The 24,033-nt window shown below is 39.8% G+C and overlaps 2 protein-coding genes across 2 annotated transcripts in view; both read right to left on the bottom strand.

The window, feature by feature from the left end:
- Positions 1-24,033, bottom strand: part of PIP5K1B (phosphatidylinositol-4-phosphate 5-kinase type 1 beta) — a 324,042-nt gene that overhangs the window by 246,325 nt on the left and 53,684 nt on the right. The gene's annotated exons all lie outside the window — the stretch shown is intronic.
- On the bottom strand, positions 1,676-4,316 carry PABIR1 (PP2A Aalpha (PPP2R1A) and B55A (PPP2R2A) interacting phosphatase regulator 1). Its single transcript, XM_059926457.1, has one exon. The coding sequence runs from the start codon at positions 4,197-4,199 to the stop codon at positions 3,327-3,329; it is 873 nt and encodes a 290-aa protein (XP_059782440.1). The 5' UTR covers positions 4,200-4,316; the 3' UTR covers positions 1,676-3,326.

Raw genomic sequence — 24,033 nt, 5'->3', positions numbered from 1 at the left:
CTTAAAAAGGTTTTTTTGAGGATAATTCTTACATGAGCTAAGCCTTTACATTCTATAGAGTAACGACTGAAGCCATGAGCCATAATATAATAATCTAAATTGTCTATATAAACTCTTAGAGCCTTATCTGATTTAAAACTTACCACCTATATAGAAAAATAAACTTATAGAAATAAAAGTTTCTCTATACCCTCAGGGAAAAGGATCTGGTAAAAGCCCATAAAACAGGAGAACAAGACGTACTGAACAAGAAGAAAGCAAGCCAGTGAGGGTGCAGCACAGAAAGCAAGGGGAGGGAGAAGCAAGGGCCAGACTGCACCGGGCCTCCTAGCACAGAATTAATACATTTTGGTATACCATAAGGACAACAGGAAGCAAATGAAAAGCTTTAAGCTGGGAGATGGAAGGATCAGATCTGCAATTTTAAAAGGATTACTGTAGTTGCTGTATGGAGGATGAACGGGTAGCCAACCAGAATGAGTGTGAAGGGACAAGTGGGAATTAGGGGAGGCCTAAGAGAGAAATGATGGTAGGCTGGATCCAGGTGGCAGTACAGATGAAAGAAGATAGATTCTGGAAGATAAAATCAATAAGATTTGGTGAATGATTAGATATGAGGGAAAGAAAAGAGAGATGTCAGTGAGATGTTGGTTTCCTGAATTTATATACCCATATACATGGAATGCAGAGTAACAGCTTGTATAACATATAACGAATTATTAACAGAAATCACCTATGGGTAGGGAAGATGAATTTTACATAGTAAAAGGCAGACTTTCTTTTTTTTTTTTTTTTTTTTTACTATATAGATACCTGCATTGTTTAAATATTTTTATAAGCAGAAGGTATACATTATTTCATAGTTAAATTCAAATGCAATAAAAAGAAACAGCATTTTCCTGGGTAAAAAGAATAGGAATGGCATTTTAGGGAAAGGAACAATTTAATCAAAGGTACAAACACATGAAAGTACACGGCATATTTAGAGTATCAAGTGGTCTAGTGTTTACAGAGTAAGAAGGGAGGATGTGTAATTGGGACAGGATGAGCAGATTAAACCTGTGTTAGAGTACAGCCAGCTCATGAAGGACCTTATCGTATGTCAAGTTAAAGAAAGCATTCCCTAAACTGTAGAAAATGGAGAAGCATATAAAGTTTTTAAGCAGGAGGACGACAAACTCAAGTTTATATTTTAGAAAGATCACTTTAGAGGCAGTGTGAAGACTGGGCCAAAAGGGAGGTAAGAAAATAGGCTGGGAGATCACTTACGCCGGAACTTAAGCTAAATCAGGGCAACAGAGAAAGAGAAGGGGAGACACAAGATTCACTTCACAAGTAGACAGGACTTGGTGATTGAGCTGGATGTGACACACACAGAAAAGGGAACGTCAAAGATGCTTCCCATGGTTTGAAGAAATTAGATAGGATGACATCAATTTAGGTAATCCAAGAACAAGTTAAATGAAGAGATAATAAATTTTGTTTTGAAGATGCTGAGGTTAAAGTACCTCTGGAAGCAGGTCAAAATGCCCAACAGGAAGTTGGACATATACGTTTGAATTTGAGGAACAAGGTCAGAACTGGAGCACATTAACCCTATTACCCAGAATAGAGAATTTTAAGCCTGTGGACACGATCTTACCCTCGATGTAATGCACTGAATTCTTGAGGCAACTGCCAAAAGTTGACCAGTTCCATTTATTCTCATAGTTGTAAAAATTCCACGTAATTGTTAAAGTCTCTGTAGGCAATAACTTAAAGTGAGCCGGAACATTTTGTCTTGGTTTCTTGGTCTCTCTTTTATTGTTTTCCCCTTCCCCTTTTGTTTGCCATTCTTTCTATCTACCTACTTATCTAGTTAAGGAAGATACAGGAAATATAAGGAAGTATAATATAAAAAAATTTGTTATTAAATATTTTCATACTTTGTCTTAATTGTAAAAGGCAAAGAAAAGAACATTTCACAATTCTACCTTTAACAAAACCTAAGTTAAATAATGATTTACCTAGGTGACTCTCCCCTGATTTTCTCTGGCAAGTCACTGCCCCTGAATTACACGACATCCCCCAGGCAGTCAACTCCAGCTGTAGCTTTAACCACAGAGGTTCCTGAAACAATTCCACGGTCCTGTTGTTGCCTACTGTCAGAAGTTTGAGTCACACTGTACCTTTGTCTAACCGATGATGCCCTAGTTTCTTGGGAGGTGGAGAGGAAGGACCTGTTGGCAAGGAAACAGCTGCTTCCTTCCTGAGCCAGGGAAAACCAAGAAGGTGACAGATGGGCAGAGCATAAAAGCAGCCAAAAGTGGCGCTGGTTCCTTGTTGGCAAGGGTTTTCACTGAGGCACGATTGGGTATTTTAAAGCATATTAATGATTGAGAGAGTTTCATCTGCCTGGGTGCTCTGCTGAAGTTCAACAGGGCTTCCCACACATTTTCTACAATGGAAAAACTTTTAAATTTGCAGTGGTACAAAGAACCTGGCCTCAGCCTATGCACAGTGGGCTAAAACTGCAAGGCACTGTCCCATTTCACTTTAGGATTATGCCCAAAAGAATGCACTTTCTGGTTTAAAAAAAAAAAAAAAAAAAAAAGAAATTCTGTATAGTAGTTATATTTGTACAACTTATTAGAATTACTATTAAAATTTCATTAGAAAATGTTTTTTAAATATGTTTACTTTTATATATTTAATTTTAAAAGATTTGTTGCAAACTTTTATATTCTGTTCTTTTATCACCGTCCCCCATCCACTTCTGTACCCAGAAAATTAAATATTCAAGGATTCCTGGGTAAAACAGACAACCACTGGATGGATAAAACTAACATTTTAAAAATACCTGTACATAGGTAAGTTATTGTTCTTCATCAAATAGAAATTAGCAATCACTGAAAATAACATTAAAAATTAGTGTGGGCATGAAGTAGGGAATTTTAAAACATCAGTTTACTATGCTGATTAATTCAACATTTATATTTGCATCAGAACTTAATAATCGCATAAATAAATAGAGCTCTCAGTTATTTTAAAAAATCAAGGGATAACATATGTATTTAGACATATTAGCAGCGTAAAGATGTATGCTTCAACACACTTATTGGGAAAACGTCTGAAAATATTACTACACTGAATTCAAGGGCACCCGCAGGAATCTGACATAAAAGTTCTCTAGAATACCAACATTTCAGGAAATTCCAAAAAAGGAAAAAGGGTAAAATAGGAAATAGCCTCAAATTAATCGACAAAGTTCAGTGCTTGTTCCAACTTCATTTTTCTCTTCATTGCAAAGACAAAAACAAAACCGAGTCTCAGGATGCGTGGGTGAATCACTTAGATGAAAGTTCATCTACTGGAATAAATGGAGAGGCCGCTTGGGCAGGTGACACAGGAGAGTCGGTGGTAGTGCTGACTTTCGCTGGTGAATTACAAGAAGATCCGGCACTGCTGCTGTTTCCATCAAGGGTATCGGAAGATACACACACACCAGGATCTGACAGCTGTGCAACGTCAGAAGAAAGCATGTTGGTGATGCCCTGGAAAAATCTCTTTGGCTGATATTCAGTTTCCATTTCACATTTTCTTTTCAATGGTCCAAGAACACTTGGTCTAATGCAATTAATTGGACTCTGGCTTCTCCGGGTAGTAAATCGGGTCGTTGGGCTGGGAATAGGACTTGGAGGCAATCCATTGCTACTCACAAAACTTTGCAAGGATGGTGAAAAACACTGCTTCCCAATTCCCCGGGTGGGTGACGGTGCTGGCGACACCGGAATGAAATCGATGCGTTTCGGGGAGGCGGATTTCTCCACGTCGTTGTCACTCAGGCTGAAACTTTCCTCCCAGGAGTGGCTTATCTGCATTGCGTTCTGCACCTCGCGCTCGTGGACGGTCTCTCGATTGATCAAGTCCATACCCTCCTCCTGTTTGATCTGGTGCAAGCGGCTGCTGTGCATGCGGACGGGGGAGGCCGGTAGTAGCAGGCCGTGGCGGTTCGGGAACGTTGTGCTGTTTCGCCTGGCGCTCGGCGCCTCGGCCTGGAACACCGGCGAAGTGTCACTGAGGCCGTGGATCAGGGGGGCGCTGTTAGACCTCCTGAGGCCCCCGCCGCCGCCGCCGCCGCCGCTGCCGCCGCCCTCCGCCGGGCTCCCAACCGTGCCCGGAGGCAGCTCCAGGTCCAGCTCCATCTTCTCCTGAGCCATGTCGCGGGCAGGGAGGCGGGGGCGGTGCTCAAAGACCTAGGATTCCCATTCCCCGCAGTCCAGGGCCGCTGCCGCCGCCACCGCCACCGAGAATCTGTCAGCGGGCTCGTCCCTCTGCGCATGCGTGCCCCTTGGCGCAGGCGCCCTGCAATGTCTCTCTTCGCGGGCGCCCGCTTAACGCATAATAGCTGCGCCGCAGCCCTAGGGGGAGGGGGGAGGGGGGAGGAGTGGTTGGGCCACCGGTCAGTACGTTCCTTCCGCAGAGAGCAGTGAGCGCAAACCTTCTTTAACGCACATTAATAAGGTTACCACCATACTCAGGAGTATATATTTATAAAATTAGAGCTCTGAAAGAGAGGCCCTTGGCGATGTGGGGCTGTATGATTAGGAGTGGAGTTCGTCCTAACCAGAGAGGCCTTCCCTGAGGAAGGGACCATCTCCTGAGATCCCTAGAAGCAGGCCAAAAGGATGCGGTGCAGAACTGCCTGGGAAGCGGGAAGCGAGGGCTGCCAGCTGGGTGGCTGGCGGGAACCAGGAAGGGAGGGAGTGAGTGTGGCCTGGAGTGGAGAGTAAGCTGGCGGGACGTGAGGTGGTGGACCTTGATCCTGAGAACAATGAAAACTCGGAAGGTTTCCCAGCCATGGGTGTAATGGCGACTGAAAAGGTCCATGGCTGCAGTCCGGGGAATAACGTTATTGGGAGATTAGAACCTACAGAAAAAGACCAGAGAGGAGGCAGTCCTCGGGGCCAAAGATGATGGTAATTTGCAGTAAGGTGGTACTGTAGGAGAGGAGTTGGAGACAATGGGAAAATCTGGGAACTCGGTCAAACAGGGAAAAAACCAACCTGTATTACTATTGTTTTATTTAGAATCATATTTCCAGCACAAGCATATGTGCTCAATCATGTTCATTTAGGATGAGGAATTTAATGAGGGGAAAACAAATAGGTCCTTGAACTTTAAAAATACAAACACAATACTTGGCTCATGTAAGTAACAAACTTTCATATCATTAAAAATCGGTTTATATTTATTCTTTAGTGTATTCAGTCAGATTTTTCCCCACATAACCAACTATGTGCCAGGCAATGTGGTAGGAATTAGGTCCTAATATGTAGACATTTAATTTCTATTTGGGGGGGAAGAGATAAATACATGGGCTATTTTTCAGATAGTGGTAAGCCTTAGGAAAAAATAAAATAGGGTGGTGTGATACAGCACTACTGGTAGAAGGGAGGGGGCAATTAGATAGAGCTGGGATCTAAATGACAAGAAGCAAGTCCTGCGGACATCTGGGGGATGAATATTTCAACCATAGAGACTAGCAGGTGCAAAGGCCCAAGGCAAACGTAAGTGTGGTGAGCTGGCAAGAAAAGAAAAAAGGGCCGTGCAGCTGAAGCATAAGGGGGAGAGTGTTATGAGGGGGTAAAAGAGTTTGGCTCTTATTCTAAGTATGATGAAAAGCCACTGGAGAGTTTTAAGCAGGAGAGTGATATTATCTGGTTTATGTTTTGGATATCACTTTGGCTCTGTGGAAAACAGGCTGAAAGAGGGCAAGAGTGGACACAAAGATGGATTAGGAACCATGGCAACATTACAGACAAGAGATTATTGGACTAGGGTTGTATCAATGGCGATGGGGGAGAAGTAGATGGATTCAGGATATGTTTTGGAAGTAGAACCTATAGGATGTGCAGACGGATTAGATTTAGATGGTGAAAGAAATAGATAATTCAAAGGCAACTCAGAGGTGTTTTACTTAAACTGGGTAGATGGCAGTATCATTTACTGAGATAGGGAAAGAGTGCATTTAGAGGAGTAGAAATTAAGAGTTCTGTTTTGGTTGATTTGAGTTGGAAGTGTCTATTAGATATCCATGTGCCTAGGTGAACTGAAAGAGAGCTTAGTGATTTTTGTTTGGCCTCCTGTTTGGCAGTTGAAGAAAGTAAGATCCAGAGAGGCCGGCACAGTCAGCATCACATAGCTTGTTTAGTAGTGGGAACCAGTACTAGAATCCAGTATGAGAATCCTAGTCCATACCCTTTCCACTGTCTCTCAAACAGCTTTTAATTTGAAGTCCCCATAGAATACAGATCCTGATAATGAAATAATGTTGATTATTCATACCTATCATTATAGAAACTGATTTAAATTTTCCAAGTGCCAGACACTATTCAAGGTGCATCATATGTAGAATCTCATTTAATCCTCACACTAACCCTAGGAAGTAAGTAGCATTGTTCCATTTTTCAGGGGAAACTGAGATGCAGGGATTCAGTAATGTGCCCAGGATGACAGCAAGTGGTGGGACCTCGCCCTTCTGGCTCCAGAGCATGGGCACGATGGTGCCTCCTCCACGTGCAATAACATTTCAGACTAGGAGAAACCACTTCCAGATTGTTTGCACCTTTGTGAGTGCAGTGGTATTTGAGACAGAATTTGAAGGACAGGTAGGATTTTAATAGATATTTTATATAGAATTGGAAGCATGAGTATAAAATAGCAAATTTGGCTAATACATAAAGTACATGGAGAAGAATAGGTAATGGGGAAAAGTTGGAAATTAAAGTTGGAGTCAGAGAATTGGAGCTCTGAATGCCAAACAAAAGTGCCTGTATTTAACGTGTGGGGCAATAGGAAGCCGTTGACAAGAGGAATGACACAATGAGAGCTATGCTTTAGGGCCTGCCAGGTGGATGGATTTTAGATAGAGGGAAGTGGAAGAATGGAAGGTGGAAAGAACCAACATTTTCTAAGTGCCCAATGCTGCCAGGCCCTTTAAACACTCTATAGTTCCACTTAATTCTCATTGTAATCCTATAAAGCAGATACTGTTATGCTCATCTTATAAAGGGACAAGTGAGGTTCAAAAATTGCAAAAGGCCCTATAGCTACATGGAAGAACAAAGATTGGAACCAATATGAATCAAGATCTCACTTGAAAACCTATATTCTTTTTGCTGCTTTCCCCATGAAACAAGGGACAAAGGATTAATCTCCAAAATATACAAACAGCTCATGGAGCTCAATATCAAAAAAACAAACAATTCAATTAAAAAATGGGTGGAAGACCTAAATGGACATTTCACCAAAGAAGACATACAGATGGCCAAGAGGCACATGAAAAGATGCTCAACATCACTAATTATTAGAGAAATGCAAATCAAAACTACAATGAGGTATCACCTCACACCGGTCAGAATGCCCATTATCAAAAAATAGAAACAATAAATGCTGGAAAGAGTGTGGTGAAAAAGGAACCCTCCTGCACTGTTGGTGAGAATATAAATTGATACGACCACTATGGAGAACAGTATGGAGGTTCCTTAAAAACCTAAAAATAGAACTACCATATGACCCAGCAATCCCACTATTGGGCATATACCCTGAGAAAACCATAATTCAAAAAGAGACTTGTACCACAATGTTCACTGCAGCACTATTTACAATAGCCAGGACATGGAACCAACCTAAATGTCCATTGACAGTTGAATGGATAAAGAAGATGTGGCACATATATACAATGGAATATTACTCAGCCATAAAAAGAAATGAAATTGAGCTATCTGTAGTGAGGTGGATGGACCTAGAGTCTGTCATACAGAGTGAAGTAAGTCAGAAAGAGAAAAACAAATACCGTATGCTAACACATATATATGGAATCTAAAAAAAAAAGAAAAAATGGTACTGATGAACCTAGTGGCAGGGCAGGAATAAAGACGTAGACATAGAGGATGGACTTGAGGACACGGGAGTGGGGGGTGGGGAGGAGGAAGCTGGGGCGAATTGAGAGTAGCATCGACATATATACACTACCAAATATAAAATAGCTAGCTAGTGGGAAGCAGCAGCATAGCACAGGGAGATCAGCTCGGTGCTTTACAATGACCTAGAGAGGTGGGATGGGGAGGGTGGGAGGGAGGCTCAGGGGGAGGGGATGTGGGGATGTATGTGTGCATGGGACTGATTCGCTTTGTTGTACGACAGAGACTAACACAGTATTGGAAGCAATTATACTCCAATAAAGATCTATTAAAAAAATAAAGATGGAGAATTTGATGGCTAACTCTGAGATGAAAAGAGGGTCTAAACTAAAGTTGGGAAAAAGGAGATGGATGTGGAGACCGGAAGGTAACAACCCAGAACCTGACTGCCTGGATGTATGGAGGATGAACAGAGGGGAGTCACAAACAACTGAAGTTCAAGCATGAGCAGCTGCAAGAATGGCACAACAGTACTGAATAAAAACAGAAGAGAGAGGAAGAGCTTCCGGAAGAAAATCAATATTGGATAAATAGGAAAAAAGTATTAACTATAGAGCTTATTTTATAATACCCATAGCATATTGCTCATTTGCATATTACTAAATTATTTCTATCAATAGTATGCCTCAAATGTGCCAACACTGTTCATCCATGTCTGGATAAACACAATAATTATCTTTACTAATAAAGCACAGAGATGGTGATAACTGCAAAATCAAACATACACCTATTAGAGATCTTCACTCGTTTCCCTGTTTCTACCCTTGTCTCTACAGTCAATTCTCCACCCTATGTTCAAGGTCATCCTTAAAAATAAGACTTGAAGAGTCACTTCCCTATTCAAAACCCTTTGGTGGATTCCCACTCGGGGGGGGGGGGGGGGAAACAAGCTGAGGTCATTACAATGACCTATAGAGCTCTATCTGGTCCCTGCCATCCCTCTGCCTACCCACCTCCAACAGCTCTCCCCAGTCACTACCTTCCTCCAACTGCAGAGGCCTCCTTGCTATGCTTCGGCATCCTTCCCCTCCACTTAGCTTACTCTTCTTCCAGTGGACATCAAATTGTTCCATCCCTTCAGCTCTCTGCGCGAATGACCTTTCCTTGTAAAAAGCAACAACAGTTCCCAACACCAAGTCTACACTCCCATCCCCCTCACTCTGTTTTCATTTTCCTCCAGAGCACCACATGACAATATGTATACATTGTTTTCTTGCCTCATCCTCAAGAAGGCAAGCTCCATGAGGGCAAGGCCTCTGCTTTGTTCCTTGCTACAAGCCTAGTATCTAGAACAGGGCCTGGCACATAGCACTCAGTAAGCAGTTGTTGAGTCATTGTGCAAGTGAATGATGAATGAATGGACTAACATAGCTCTGTCCAAAAGGGAAGAGAACTCTGGTATTTGAAAGTCCAGAAAAGCCTAATAGGCTTTTCTAGACTGATTCTTAGTGCTCCTTAGATTGACAATTCCTTTTCTCATATCGAGAATATCATTATTACAGTGCCCTCCAGCCCATGCAGGTAGGCGACCTGAACAAACCATTATGTGAACCAAGACGTTTAAGTCCTAAGTTTCCATTCTTTTTAAACCATCTGCTTATACACACTTGACAGAGTTAAAATGCTCAGTGCTGAGGATTCTAAGCAGTGTTTACTATATTGAGTTACTGCTTCATCTCAAAGGAATAAAAGATAATGAAAGAAAAGAACAGCCATAAAATGCAATTCAGCCTGTTGCAAAAATAATAGCAGCAGGATCTAGATCTTCCCTAAGTCAATTCACCCTTCTGGTTTCACTCTGGGTATGAGTTAAATACCACACTTAGGAGTAAGTCATAAAATCAAACATCTACTCATTAAACTTTATTGTGATTAATATTTTATTTTTTCAAACTAACAGGTAGTTTCCTTTTAATTCCTAGGAGCAATTTTTTTTAACTCAACATTTTATTTTTGAGATTCAACATAATGTTGCTGTATAGTATTCTACCCTTTAAATATACCACAATTTATTTATCCATTCAAACACTAGTGGAAGTTTGCACAGTTTCCAGTTTGGGGCTACAGCAAATAGGAGTTCTATAAACATCTAGGAGCAATTTTTGACTATTAAACCCCTAAGCATATAAAAAGGCAAATATCCACCTCTGAATCCATATTGAATGAATGTGAAATACAAAAATATGTGTACATGTATAATCTGAGATGAGCTGGAAAATGTCTCCATATCCCACATTAACTAATATCACCTATCTAGAATAAAAATATTGCAGAGGAAAAGTGTACTTTCAAAGCATAGGAGCTCAGGAGTGTTAACTGGTACAACAACTTAGGGAAAATGTTTGGCAGTACATCATACTACCTACTAAAAGAAAATATATGCATGTTCTATGATTGAGAAATTCCACTTTGGGGTATATATCCAAGAGAAATGAGTACTTATGTCTACTGAAAGCCATGTACAAGAATGTTCCTTGCATTATTATTCATAATAGCCCCAAACTGGAAACAAGCCAAATGTCCATGAACAGAACAGTTAAAAGGGTGAACACATTATACAATGGAATTCTTTACTCAACAAGACGGACGAGTTACAGTACAATGTTGAATGAAAGAAATCAAACACATAAGAGTGCATACTCTTTGACTCCCTTTTTATGAGGTTCAAGAACAGCCAAAAGCAATCGATGGACGTAGCAGCCAAAATAGTGGTTACCCTCGGGACTACTAACTGGGAGGGACACAAGGAAATGTTCCATATCCTGTTCTGGGTGCTGTTGACACAGGCATCAACATATGTAAAAAATTATTAAATAAGTACTTAAAATGTATACACTTTATTGTATATCAAGTTAGTCCTCAAAATGTTATCGATATAGAGAAAAACAGAATGGGAACTTGGAATGTAAATGGAGGACAAAACAGAATAAGAATATACTTTAGTCGGGATGAAGATATTTTGTTCAAACGCTAACCACGAGTCTAACTCTAAACTGGAACGCTAAGCTTCCAAATCTCTCTGACACACAACATTATCAGTGGAAGAACAGCTAGTTGGCCTTGACAGGACAAAGAAAGGAGACAGAAACACACACATACGCCCTTCAAGCTGTCTTTCACTGGGGCCCTAAACACCAATAGCCTCCAGGAGCCCCACACAAACACTGGACACTTGTCTGAGGCCAGTTACAGATCACCAACAGAACCATTGGTTCTCCTTGGCCCTGTTCCCAAAGAGCCCTCAAAGTTACTTATTTCTAAGAAGGCATGAAAGAGGAAATGAAGCCCATTTCATAGGCTTTGACTTTCTCAACTGCAATTGTGTATTCTGTTCAGTCAGTTCTGCAATATCCTCCTAAGCATAATTCATGAAATGAAACAGAGTTAAAGTAACGTCAGAGGAACTCAGCGGGGACTGTTATTACATATGGAAGGAATGAGAATTGTGTTTGAGGACGCGACTTTGGCCGCAAGGAACTTATTTTATTATCATAATGAAAGAAAAATAGTAGATGATCTCAGAAACTGTTATCAACCATTTACTGTACACTTACTGAGAGCCAGTAAGTACAGAGACTCTTCCTAGCATCTACCCTTGAGGTTGCTTAATCTAATCCTTAAAACTTTAAAGCAGCAGCAAGGATTAGAAGATCAAAGCACAAGCTTAGTAAGGGGCTTTTGACCCCCTCACCTTTCATTTTCGATAACTACTAAAAGCCATCACGCCATTTGCATGGAGCTACAATCTTTATAGGGAAGAAGTAAAAAGGCAGAAAGGGGGTCTCAGAGGCCTGATAGAGGAAACTTAAACAGCCTAGGTCCTCACCAAAGTTCAAGCAAATATATGTGAATTGTAGTTATTTTGTTCAATTTTTTTCAAGGGAGAATATCAGGGACGATATTAAAAATAGCCATCCAGCCCCCACTCTCTACTTTAAGTCCTTTGAATAAAGTAGAACAATGAGTTGGTATCATTTTTTGATCCTCGCCAATTTTATACATTTTAGGCAGTACCCATTTTTTAGTGCCTTCTCTTTGGCATTAAACTTCTCCTAGGCCATAAACCAAGGTTATGATTGTTGTCCTTTACTGTTTTCATGTTTCCCTCTACCTGTCTGCTATCTTTCCCTTAAAAGATTAACCCATCTGGCAAGCAAGAAAAAAGAATTGATGTCTTTACGGATAATGTATAAAGTTAACTTTAAAACATGCAAAAGCTGCAAATCTAGTTGGATTATATACTTGGGCCTTCCAGTTGGGTGTCTGGGAAACTTCTAAAAGGGCTCAACATATTAGTGCCAGTAGGACTATAGCAAAAAAAAAAAAAAGGTACCAAACCTGGAGTCAGACAATCATACTTCCAGCACAGTGACCTTGGACAAGTCTGTCAACTTCTCTGGGCTTGCTTTTCTCATTTATGAAGTGGGGACACAACCTCTTTGTTGTAAAGATCAAACAATCTATGTCCATAATAGGCCTTGCAAATGGTAAAGGCCCTATACAAACAGGCTTCTCTCAATGAAAATACTTAGTGCTGTGATCGCAGAATGACCCTGCCTACTCTTCCCCTACTCTCATCAAAAAGCTTCCTTTGTTTTCTTGCTTTTAGTTTGATTCTGTGAAATAAAGTTCTCTCCCCGCCTTCTTCCCTAAGACCATTAAGTAATTTTTAGAGACACACAGTTTCTGTGGTCTAAGAAGTATGAACTGAAAAGTTCATCTGCAATTAGGTGGACAATTTCTAAGAAGGAGAAATAAGAAAAACCACATTTCTAAGAATTTCACTCTCTGAGTCTGCCTGAGAAGAGATGGACCCCACAGGGTGGAGAGGCCATCAGAAACTAAAAATGTGGCTAGATCAGTGAATCCTATTCCCCGCAGCAAGTCATTTGTCTGTCCCCAACAGCAGCAGCTACCCTCCCTGATCGCGCTGAACTTTTCAACTGGGACTAATCCCAGAGGCTTATTCTCGTTTATTCATTTTAAACCCTGTTTTGAATTCCTGCTGTCGTGCTACTGTCTTTCCTGGCATATAATGAACTGCACAGACACACATTTGGCTGAGCCTGATAAACAAGATGAACCCAGCCCCTCTCAGACAAAATCGGAAGAGGAAAGGGGAAGAGACCGTTAAAAGATTCAAGAAGTTTCAAGAGTTACCATTCCTAGAGGTGCACACCCTTCCCTCCAGGTAGCTGACTCCTTGTAGGTATGTTTTGAAGATCAGGTCAAAAGATCTGAAGAAGTTTGAAGCTGCTGCCCCAGACCTAAAGATTCATAAACTACATGCTTTAGGGAAATGTTTTTGGCTTTAGAGGATGACAGCTGCATAGCCAAGAGTCACCTAACCTCTAAGACGCTTGAAGAACGTGAATCCTAGGACTGAGAAAGAGGGCAGTTTCTAATTTGTTATTTTCCTTTCACCCAGTTATACTTTAAGCTAATATGTATTATGGAGGGGTGCTCTATTTCCTCCTATTTCATACTTACTAATTTATAAACTGAATGCAACCGTAATTCAGCATCTGTATGCGTTTTTCACCTGCAGCTCAATTTGTTGGTAGGAAATGAATTTTTACCACCCATGGAGTTCTATCATCTGAAAGTTCCACTTATTAGGAAGTGGTACAGATTTTTCTTCTTCACTCTCCATTTGAAAACTGGAAGTCTAAGAGAGGAGACTTCTTCAGCCCTTACGGTTATGACACTTTTACCAGACAATGTCGTCATCATTATCATCATCATCATACAATAGTAGCTTACATTTACTGAGGGCATATGTGCCAGGTACCCTTCTAAGTACTGTGTGTATATGAACTAATTTAATCCCTACACCATTTCTAGGATTATGATCCTTATTTTATAGATGAGGGAAAGGAGGAACAGAGAGGTTAACATAGGTGCCTGAGATGACATAACCAGTTAAGGGGTAGAGGAATTTAAGCCCAGGGGTCTGGCTTCAGAGGCTCACAGCTCATGAAACACAGGGGGATTCCTCAAACCTGCCATGTTCATGGTGCTCCAGGCTATTTTGAAAGAATGATGGTGGACTTGACATGTACAGGATAATCATTCTGCTTATCAGAAAGACAGATGAGGGTTCCATGTAATTGCATGGGCTTACAGATACTAGCGAGGTTACAAAATTCAGCAATTAATAAATGCCCTACTTGCCCCAAAGCAGTCCCGAACACTAATGCAAAGTGTTAGAACCACAGAATGTCAGCTCTGAAAGGAGCTTTAGAAATCACCTACACTAACCTTTATCAGCAAGGAATTAGGTTCAGAGAGAGCCAGTGATTTCTTCAAGGTCAAAAAGGCATCCAGGACAGAGGCAAGATGCTTTATTAAAGTCATAGAAATTGCTTCCTCATGTTTGCTCTCTGGGTTCCCCTTTCTCTTTCTACTCTTTCTCTAAACAACAGCATCCACTTCCATGGTTTCAACCATGACCAATGTGCTGATGTCTCTCAGATTCATGTCCCTAAGCAGGGCTGACCTATCTCTAGACTGTAATATATAACTACCTACTAGACAATTCCACTCTACTTTTCACAGGTCCTTCAAACTTGTCTGTGAACAAGCTCACTTCTCCTTACCCCAAATCCACTACTTCTCTTGAGAATGAATTACACAATAATCTCTCCAGACGGCCACAGCAAATTACACAGATTCTAGATCTCTCCACGCCTTCATGTCTTCCATCTAAACCATCACTAAATCTCTTCAATTTTACTTGCTTAACCTCTGATAGCCTCCCCTTTCTTTCGGCCTCTATTACTAAAGCATTCTGTCTGCCCCCAACTACAATAGCTTCAATGAGTCTTGGGCATATGAGGATGGCTCCAATCCTACCCAATTTGCATAAGTGCTGCCAGGATGAATTTTCGGAAATAATCTCATCACAAGAGCAGACAGACAGGCTACAGAGAGGAAGACAGACTAAAAAGAAGGAAGGAGGGTGGGAGGGAGGAAGGAAGTGGCTAACCCTAGTATCTGCCCAAATTGCTCTAAAGCTCTACTCCCTTTGAATGGAAAGCACTACAACACAGTATTTAAGACATCGCGCTCTGAAGTCATAAACCTGGGTTTAAATCTTGACTGTGTAACTTACACATGCGTGGCTTGGGGGTCAAGTTACTTCCCCTCCTTGACACTCAGTTTCCTCATCGAAAAATGAGGATAATAGTCCCTCTATCAAATGATTGCTGTGAACATTAATTGAGGTAATACGCATGAAACTCTTAGAACACAGCCAGACATGAGATTTCTCAAAACAGATCCTGGAACCATAACCAGTACATCTTATTTAACCAGACTGTTGCCTCACTTCTCTTTCCCAGGCACCAACCGCCTAGCCAGCTCTTCCTGCAATATTTATTGAGTGCCGAATCTACATGCAGTTCAGTTTGGAGACTGAACAAATACTGGTGACAAAGCTTCTCTGCTAGAACTCTGACATTTCAAAGTCTTTCAAACCACAAAACACTCAAAATCTGTTACAATGAAGGCTCTGTAGAGGGTATTATAAAGATGAAAAAGACCCCAGGGAAGTTGAGAATCCAGGAAGGACGTAAGCAGCACATTATTAACCATACAATAAGCTAGTTCTCATATCCTCGGCCTTAAGTGAGCATCAGAATCATCTGTGGAATTTTTAAAACAAACACAACAGAGCCCCAATACAGAGATTCTCACTCAATAGGCCCGGGACCTGGTATTGCCATTTTTATTAAAAAAAAAATATTCTCCAAGTGAATCTGATGTGCTCTGAAGGTTGGAAACTCCTGGAGTGAAAAGCATCTCTACTGCTCACAAGTACTTAAAATATTAACATTTTAGAAGATGAGGAGATTGCTTTCAGCTGATTGAGGGGAATAACAGAAAGTCTATGAAGAATTCCTGCAAAAAGGATCCCAAGGGAGTCTATTCTAACCTGCCCAATTTGGAGCATGAGAAGCCATCTTCCAATAACACTAGCTGAGTGAAACCTTCAAGCGAGAATTTTTGTTTTTCTGTGATCTGGACTCCTTCCTATCCCTCTTTTGACCTGGAGAGGACAGGACCTCAGCAAGATGGCCAAAGGCCAAGAAAGAGGCTTTTTGCCTGCAGCAGGCCTTACCGAAGGAGGGGAGAAGAGCTGAAATGAAGTTGGAGGCTCTGCCAATCACACTGGAGATACCAGCAGCAAACAGTGATTTAAAATGACACTTGTCGGTTCTCAGTGATTACTCCTCCATATTTAATCACCACCTGTACCATCAATTACTTCTTTTTCTTGAGCTTGATTTTTTCACATAAAAGACATTTTCATATTTATTTTTAAGAAGGAAAGTATATTATTACCTGCAGTAATTAGAAGGAAACTGTAAAAATAAGTACAATGAAAAAAAAAAAAAGACCGTGACTAAATTAGAGCCAGATTCTGTTGCTTGGCTAACGTTTTGAGCCCAGGGCTTGCTCTTTTTTTTTGTTTAAGAAAAAGAGGAAGGAAGGAAGGAGGGAAGGAAGAAAGAAGGGAAGGGAGGAAGTAAAGGTAACTATTAAGGGATTGAGAGGTGTTGAAAATATACTTTCAACAAAATGAGAATTCCTCCTTTTAACCAGAAAGATTGAAAAGAATAAAAAGGGAAAAACTTAAAAAAAAATAAAATAAAATTAAAAAATAAAATGACACTTGTCAAATGTGGCAGAAATGCTGAAGAATATGAGGACTGTGGATTTGGTTTTGTTTGCAGGGAGGGAGGATGATATCTGGGAGATACCTGGGGATCTTAGGGAGCGGCAGAGGGAGGGAGATAGAAACAGAGGGAGGGAGTGTGCAGGAAGAAATCAGACTGGGAGGAGCTGCACCTTAGGTGGGTGGTAAGAAACTGGAGGAAGCCAGTAGGCTATGCTCTGAAAAATGTGGTTGATGCAAACTGAGAAAACATTTTTCAAGTTCTGACGGGGTGCCAGGTGCTTCCGCATAGACTCAGAGGAAAGCAAGCAATAAAACATCACCATGACGGGTCATGGAAGCGTTCTTAAGGATAGGATTTTCTTAAACTTTTTTTCTTTCCTGAGAAGTGACTAGTGGTAAGAGAAATACTAATGATACGAAAGGAAAGATAATTGGGACAGAAAGTCCTGGAGTGCATGGAGGAAATGGAATTGGGGGCACAAGCAACAGGTTATAAATATTTATTTAAAGTCTATAAAAATAACCTTTAGCTTTAGAGAAGTCAAATCTGGGGGAATTACATTGCTCTTTTCTTCATCAATAATAGCTAGTTACAGTTTCAGAGGGCTGCTTACATTTGATCTACTCCATCACTGACAACATGAAAACTTCCACTTTTCTTCAGCAAAAATGAAGGGAAAGTGCAATTAATGCTAGTGCTTTTATTATACCTGGCAGTTCTGGAAGCCAGATATAGACTATAAGCTAGAAAAAAACCACAGCCTAGGCTTCCCTGGTGGCGCAGTGGTTGGGAGTCCATCTGCTAGTGCAGGGGACACGGGTTCGAGCCCTGGTCCGGGAAGATCCCACATGAGGCGGAGCAACTGGGCCCGTGCGCCACAGCTGCTGAGCCTGCACTCTAGAGCCCGTGAGCTACAACTACTGAGCCCACGTGCCACAACTACTGAAGCTCATGTGCCTAGAGCTCGTGCTCCGCAACAAGAGAAGCCACTGCAATGAGACACTGCAATGAGAAGCCTGCGCACCACAAGGAAGAGTGGCCCCCACTCGCCGCAATTAGAGAAAGCCCATACATAGCAACGAAGACCCAATGCAGCCAAAGATAAAATAAAGAATTTTTTTAAATGTATATAGGGTTTCCCTGGTGGCGCAGTGGTTGAGAATCTGCCTGCCAATGCAGGGGACACGGGTTCGCACCCCGGTCTGGGAAGATCCCACATGCCGCGGAGCAACCAGGCCCGTGAACCACAACTACTGAGCCTGAGCGTCTGGAGCCTGTGCTCTGCAACAAGAGAGGCCACGATAATGAGAGGCCGCGCACTGCGATGAAGAGTGGCCCCCACTTGCCGCAACTAGAGAAAGCCCTCGCACAGAAACGAAGACCCACCACAGCCATAAATAAATAAATAAATAAATAAATAAATAAATAAATAAATATTTTAACAAAACAAAAGTATATAATGTTTCAATTTTAAAAATAAGATGAGGGAACTAGGGATGTATTATTGGGTTTGAAGAAGTTGTGCATTTAATGAAGCAAATATTTAATTTCTTCAAATGCTTCCACCACTTTTCCCAATAGCGTGACTAAGTCAACTGTCTACACGTGTGCCCAGTATCTCCCTTCAGCTTATTATCAACAACTGAAATGCTTCCAAGGGCAGGCAGACAGAGGAGTGATAGCACTACAAGAAAGAGCATTTGCACTCAGCAGACTGGAGAGCTGGGGGGCATCTAAAGGAGACAGACAGCCACTGTGCAATTCCAGCCAACTGTTGCCCTTTGCAGAAAAGGGTGTCATTCAATGCTGACGCTTCTAATTTTTCAAGAGAGGCTGAACATTCAGATTTTCAAAACCATGGATTCTCACAATTTGTAGATGTTAAATTAAAAAAAAATAAAAAAGCTAACACACTAGGTGGGCCTGATCAAAAGGGTATAAAGGCTGGTTTAGGCTCTGAGGCACCAGCTCATGACCTCTGAAAACCCATTCTTTTCTCTCCTTATTTTATAGTCTCAGCCCTCTTTCCCCAGGACTGTCATTCCTGTTCTGCTGCGTGATGACCCCTCCTTCCACAATATCCTTTGTCATTTTTCTTTATACTCAACCTAGTCTCTGGCCACAGGTTAAGAGGACAGCAGCCATGTCTTAGAGGTTAAAGGGATACCCTGCAGTGCTTGACCTGGGGCCTGGTGCATGTCAGGAACATGTGAATGACGGTGGGTGATACCTTTGAAACCTCTCCTAGTGGATGATGGATGCATCCAGTTTTTCCTTTTCTTCCCACTTCTATCCCTACCAGCACCAGTTATAACTAGCCATGTGTCTTACTGACTTCTCTTACTGTTTTTAATAATTTTCCAGTTGATTCTCTTCTTTCTAGGTACGTACTTCAAATATCTAAAAATAATAAGTTCCACTTCAATGTTTATATCTATTGCTACTTTCTCTTGTCTCCTGGCTGGTACTTTCTGAGTCAGGTTTATAATTTCAATGAAAATGAGCATTCTTATCATGCGTTTGACTTAAATGGGAATGCTTCTTGTGTTTCACAAAATATGATGCTGTTTTGTCATGAAACTATGCGGCATTTAAAATAAAGCAACGAAAGTAACAAATCCTACTTATTCTAATTTTACTAAGTTTAAATTTTTTCTTTATAATCCAGAATGTGTGTTGGATATTTTTTCTGTTACCAAAGACTGATTTTATTTCTTCTTATGAAGTTAAGTTTATTGACCTATAATTTACATGCAATAAAATTCACCTTTATAAAGAATACGGTTCAGTGAGTTGTGACGAATGTATATAGTCACATAACCATTGCCACAATCAATATATCATTGGATGTTGAATTTCAGCAAAGCATTTTTGGTACCTGTTAAGATGACAATATAGATTTTTCTGTTTTTGATCTAATATGGAGTCCAGCTTCTCCAATACTGAACCAAGCTCACATTCCTGTGATGTACCCCACTTGACCATGTATTTATTTAATGTACTGCTAACCTCTATTTGATGGTATTTTATTGAAGGGTTTTGCATCGATATTCATAAGCCAGATTGATCTTTGGTGTGTGTGAGCATACACATGTACATGTTCACACACACTATCTTTGTGAAGTTCTGATATAAAGATCATTTTGGAATAAAAAAAAAACTTGGAAGCTTGCCTTTTGCTCTTTGCTTAGAAAAAGCTGTAATAGTAACGTGAACATTCATCCAGGTTTACATGGGAAAGCTCCAGTTTACATCACTTGTCCCAAGTAAAACTCCCTTTAATAAATTATATGGTCACCCTACTTAATATCATCAATATCCTTGAATGTTGGAAGAATTTACTGAGGCCAACTGGACCTTGCACTTTGAATTCAGAAAGCATCTTCTGATAACTTTTTCATTTCTTCCATGGTTACTGATTTAAGCTGTCTCTCCTGGGAGCCACTTTGAAACAGTAAAATTTCCTAGAAATACCACCTACTTCATCTATCTCCATGGAATTTCACATAGTACCTTACAATATTTTTTGGTTATTTCTTCTTTTTGGTCTTTAATTTTGTTGACTTCTACTTTCTCTGGTAATAAGAGAACAAAAGACATTTATTCACTGTACAAAGTTTTAAAAATAAAAACACATACAAAATTTAAAAAATAAAAACACATACAAAGAAAAAGTTAAAAATTACCCATAACCCCATTACTCAGAAATAATTACTGTTGACACTGTCATGTGGAACATTTCAGACTTTTAGCTGCCTACAAACCTACCTTCCTACCTACACACAGCGTTTATTAACCTGTCTCTTCCTTGTTATATGGTGTGACCATCTTTTCCATATCAATAAATACATATTTACATCTTCACTTTCAATGGCTGTGAAGCATGATTATACCATGACTTTCCTATTTAAATTCCTGACAATAGGGGACAGGTAGATGGGTTATTTTTTTAAAACTATTTTTAACAATGCTTCATTGAACGTCAACTAACATCTCTGCATGCTCATCCAGTTATACTGGTAGGACAGATTATTAAAAGTAGAAGTGCTAGTCAAAGATAGATATATTTAAAAACAACTTTTTGCTTATAAAAAGTCTGTATTTCTTATATTAAAAAAATCAGCAAAGTAAATATTTCCTGCAATCCATTCTCCAAGTGATACTTCTGTTCACATTTTGCTAGGGATATAGCCACCAAGCCTTAGTGTATACTTTTTTCTAAACCATAAATGAGACCATATTATACGTACTAATTTGTAACTTACTTTCCATATTATGCCATCTTTTCCTGCACAGCATCATTCCGTACAGCTATAAGATATTCAATGGAGAAAAGAACCATAATTTGATTATCTACTGATGTAAATGTGAGATGTTTCCAAATTTTTGCTACTATAAACAATGCTACAGTGACTATCACTGTCTTTAGTTTTGGCTCCATTGTTCAATTATTTCCTTAGGCTAAATTCCCAGAGGTGGAACTGCTAGATCAAAGGATTTGTACTTCAAGGCTTCTGATGAACACAAGACCCTTGAGAAAGTCTGCATCAATCAGCATTCCCAACAGAGTCTGAGTTCTTGCTCTCCACGTCCACCTCAACCTCGGTATTTTTGTTCTTAAACTTAGGCTTAGATAACAAAAAGTGGCACTTGGGTTTGCTGTTTTTCGCTTTTTCTTTTTTTTTTTTTTTTAAACTTTTTGGCCGTGCCCTGCAGCATGTGGGATGTTAGTTACCCAACCAGGGATAGAAGCCGCGCCCCCTGCATTGGAAGCGCAGTCTTATCCACTGGACCGCCAGGGAAGTCCCTGTTTTTTGCATTTTAAAAATTATTAATAAATTGGATATTTTTTTCATGTACTTTTTGGCTCTTCACAACAAGTTACCAAATCACTTTATATGATCTAGTATCTATCTATAAACAGAATAGCCATAATAAATCATATTTATTTCTTAAAATCTTCAGTCCTATTTTGGAGAATTAAAGAAAAAAAAAAGAAAAACATGCCTTGCATTTTTAGAAATAGCTCTGGGTGCTCTTGTTGGAATTTTGCTCTAAGTTTATTCCAACTAAGGGAGAGCAACCATTTTCTCCATGTTGCATTAACATGAATAGGTACCAGAACATTATAAAATGTTTTGTTGGAGCACAGAATTCAGTGTAGCACGGGGTACACACCCAACTTTCCAGTATAGCATAAGCATTTTAATAGATATTTCATTATAATAGTCTCATCTCTAACTGCTCCATGGAACAGACCGCTAAAATACTAGAGGCAGGCTAGTTTCATCACATTGTCAACATCTGTAATGTTTGAAGCATTAAAAATAAGGAGTGCAATCTTTCTCTGAGCTTTCATTTTTTTCAGGGCTTTCATTTTTAAATAAGCACCCATTATGAACAATTGTGACTGATTTCCTTTGGAGCAGTAACACAGTGAACGTTCACTTTTTTTTTTTTAAACAGTTAAGAACAAATGACCTGCAAGTGAATTCAAGATAATGAGCAGTGATTGTAGCATTCCATCAAAGCATTTTTGTTTAAATGCTTAAAAACAAGATTCAGAATACATATTCCAAAAGGCAGCAAATTTAGATGGGCCTTCTCCACTTTTTCTTAAACTCTAGTTTTATTTTAAAATGCACACGTCAAACGTGTGAAATGCTTCAGTGTTTTTAAGTAACTATCATTAAAGAAATCAAGGTAATTATAATTTGAAACATAAAATCAATTTTTTGGGGAAACACTGATGTTTATGTTTATATCAAGAGATCACATAATAAAGGTGAGGGCAAGAAAAGGTTTACTTTATCAAGTGTAACTAGAATAAATATTCTATCTTTTTACCATTATTATTTTTTGTTTTGATAAAGTATTGCCTGTCTGACCTTGCAACGCTTGATATAATGTATAAAGCAACACTCTGGCATTAAATGAAAATCCAGTTAAAAAAAAAAAAAAAAGTTTATATTCCTAAAGCATTCAGTAGAAGGATACTAAAATTCTAAGGTCCTTCAATAGTACTTTGATAAAAGAATTACTAGACAAATATAGCAACTTTGGGAAACAAATCTTATCCTCCCAACTCATTCATTGAGCTATAGGCCCCCAAATATAACAGATTCTAAAATCTAGTATAAGAGATGATTAAAGCAACAGATTAGGAAAATAAGATGACACTAAGAAATGGAAAGGCCATTTTATGGAATTAATAGTACTGTGAATTCACCCACAATGGATGGACTTAACCGAGTAAATATTCCCAGAAATAACCCACCACTTAGCTCCTGAATGCAATGAAAAAATGACCACTGTGGAGACTGTTTATTGTTGAGATTCGTATCATCAAAAAGCAACCAAGTTTAAAGAGAGTCAAGATAAACCGAAAGATCGTGACATCTCCCGAAAGCATGCTGAAACAAAGGTGATGATTTAAAAAAAAAAAAAAAAAAAAAAAAAATCAGGGGAGGAATGTGTCCAAAAAAAGGGATATCTATAAAAGGAGAGCGAAGAGAAAATCAGTGTCTCTGGTATTTCCAGAGAGATGGTGCCCTGAACCAGATGCTCTGAGAATTCTCATTTGTCTGGCAGACATGGAGTTACGTGAGCAAGGCTGATCCACTGGGTTGGCATCATCTGTTGAACCCAGCCCTTCAAAGCATTCATCTGCATTTGCTCCAACTCCTCATCCTCACTTATGAGACCATTTGATGTTAACACAGGAGCTCAAGAAAGTTTACCAGTTCATGGGAAGAAAATACACCGCCTCATTGCCGTAATTGTCAAAGCACGCTGCGAGGTTTCCATTTTGAGTATAAATTGATAAAAGTGTCATATTTCTTCATCAGTCTCTCTGATGATTTTGAGTAGTAAGAATCGAATCACCAGGGTCTAATCAGCCTTGCAAAATAAGGAGAGAGTTAATAAATCCACGAAGCTCAAATCATATTTTTTATAAAGATCAACAATTTCCCCAACAATTGCTGATGTTGAAACTCCTCAGCATGGGCTATGCAGACCTTGCCTACTTTTTCAACCTCATGTAATATGATTGTGATCAACATCAACAGCTGACATTTGTTAAGTGTTTTTTTTTTATATCTAAGGCCCTGTTCTAAGCATTTTACTTATGAGATCTTACTAATAAAACCCCACAAGGTAGCTAGTGTTGTTTTCTTTGTTTGACTAAATGGGGAACTAAGGCACAGAAAGGTTAACTGCTTTGCTTCATCACGTTCCCACATGAATCTCACACTTCAGTCATACTGAAATATTTGCAGGCCTTGCAAATGCCATATGCTTTTGCACACGATTGGCTTTGCCCAAAAAACCATTCCACTTTTTCTTATCTGACCATTTCCTATTGATTCTTCAAGACTCAGTTT

This window comes from Balaenoptera ricei, chromosome 6, assembly GCF_028023285.1.
Source record: "Balaenoptera ricei isolate mBalRic1 chromosome 6, mBalRic1.hap2, whole genome shotgun sequence".
Classification (NCBI taxonomy): domain Eukaryota; kingdom Metazoa; phylum Chordata; class Mammalia; order Artiodactyla; family Balaenopteridae; genus Balaenoptera; species Balaenoptera ricei.
This window is presented reverse-complemented; position numbering and strand designations above follow the sequence as displayed.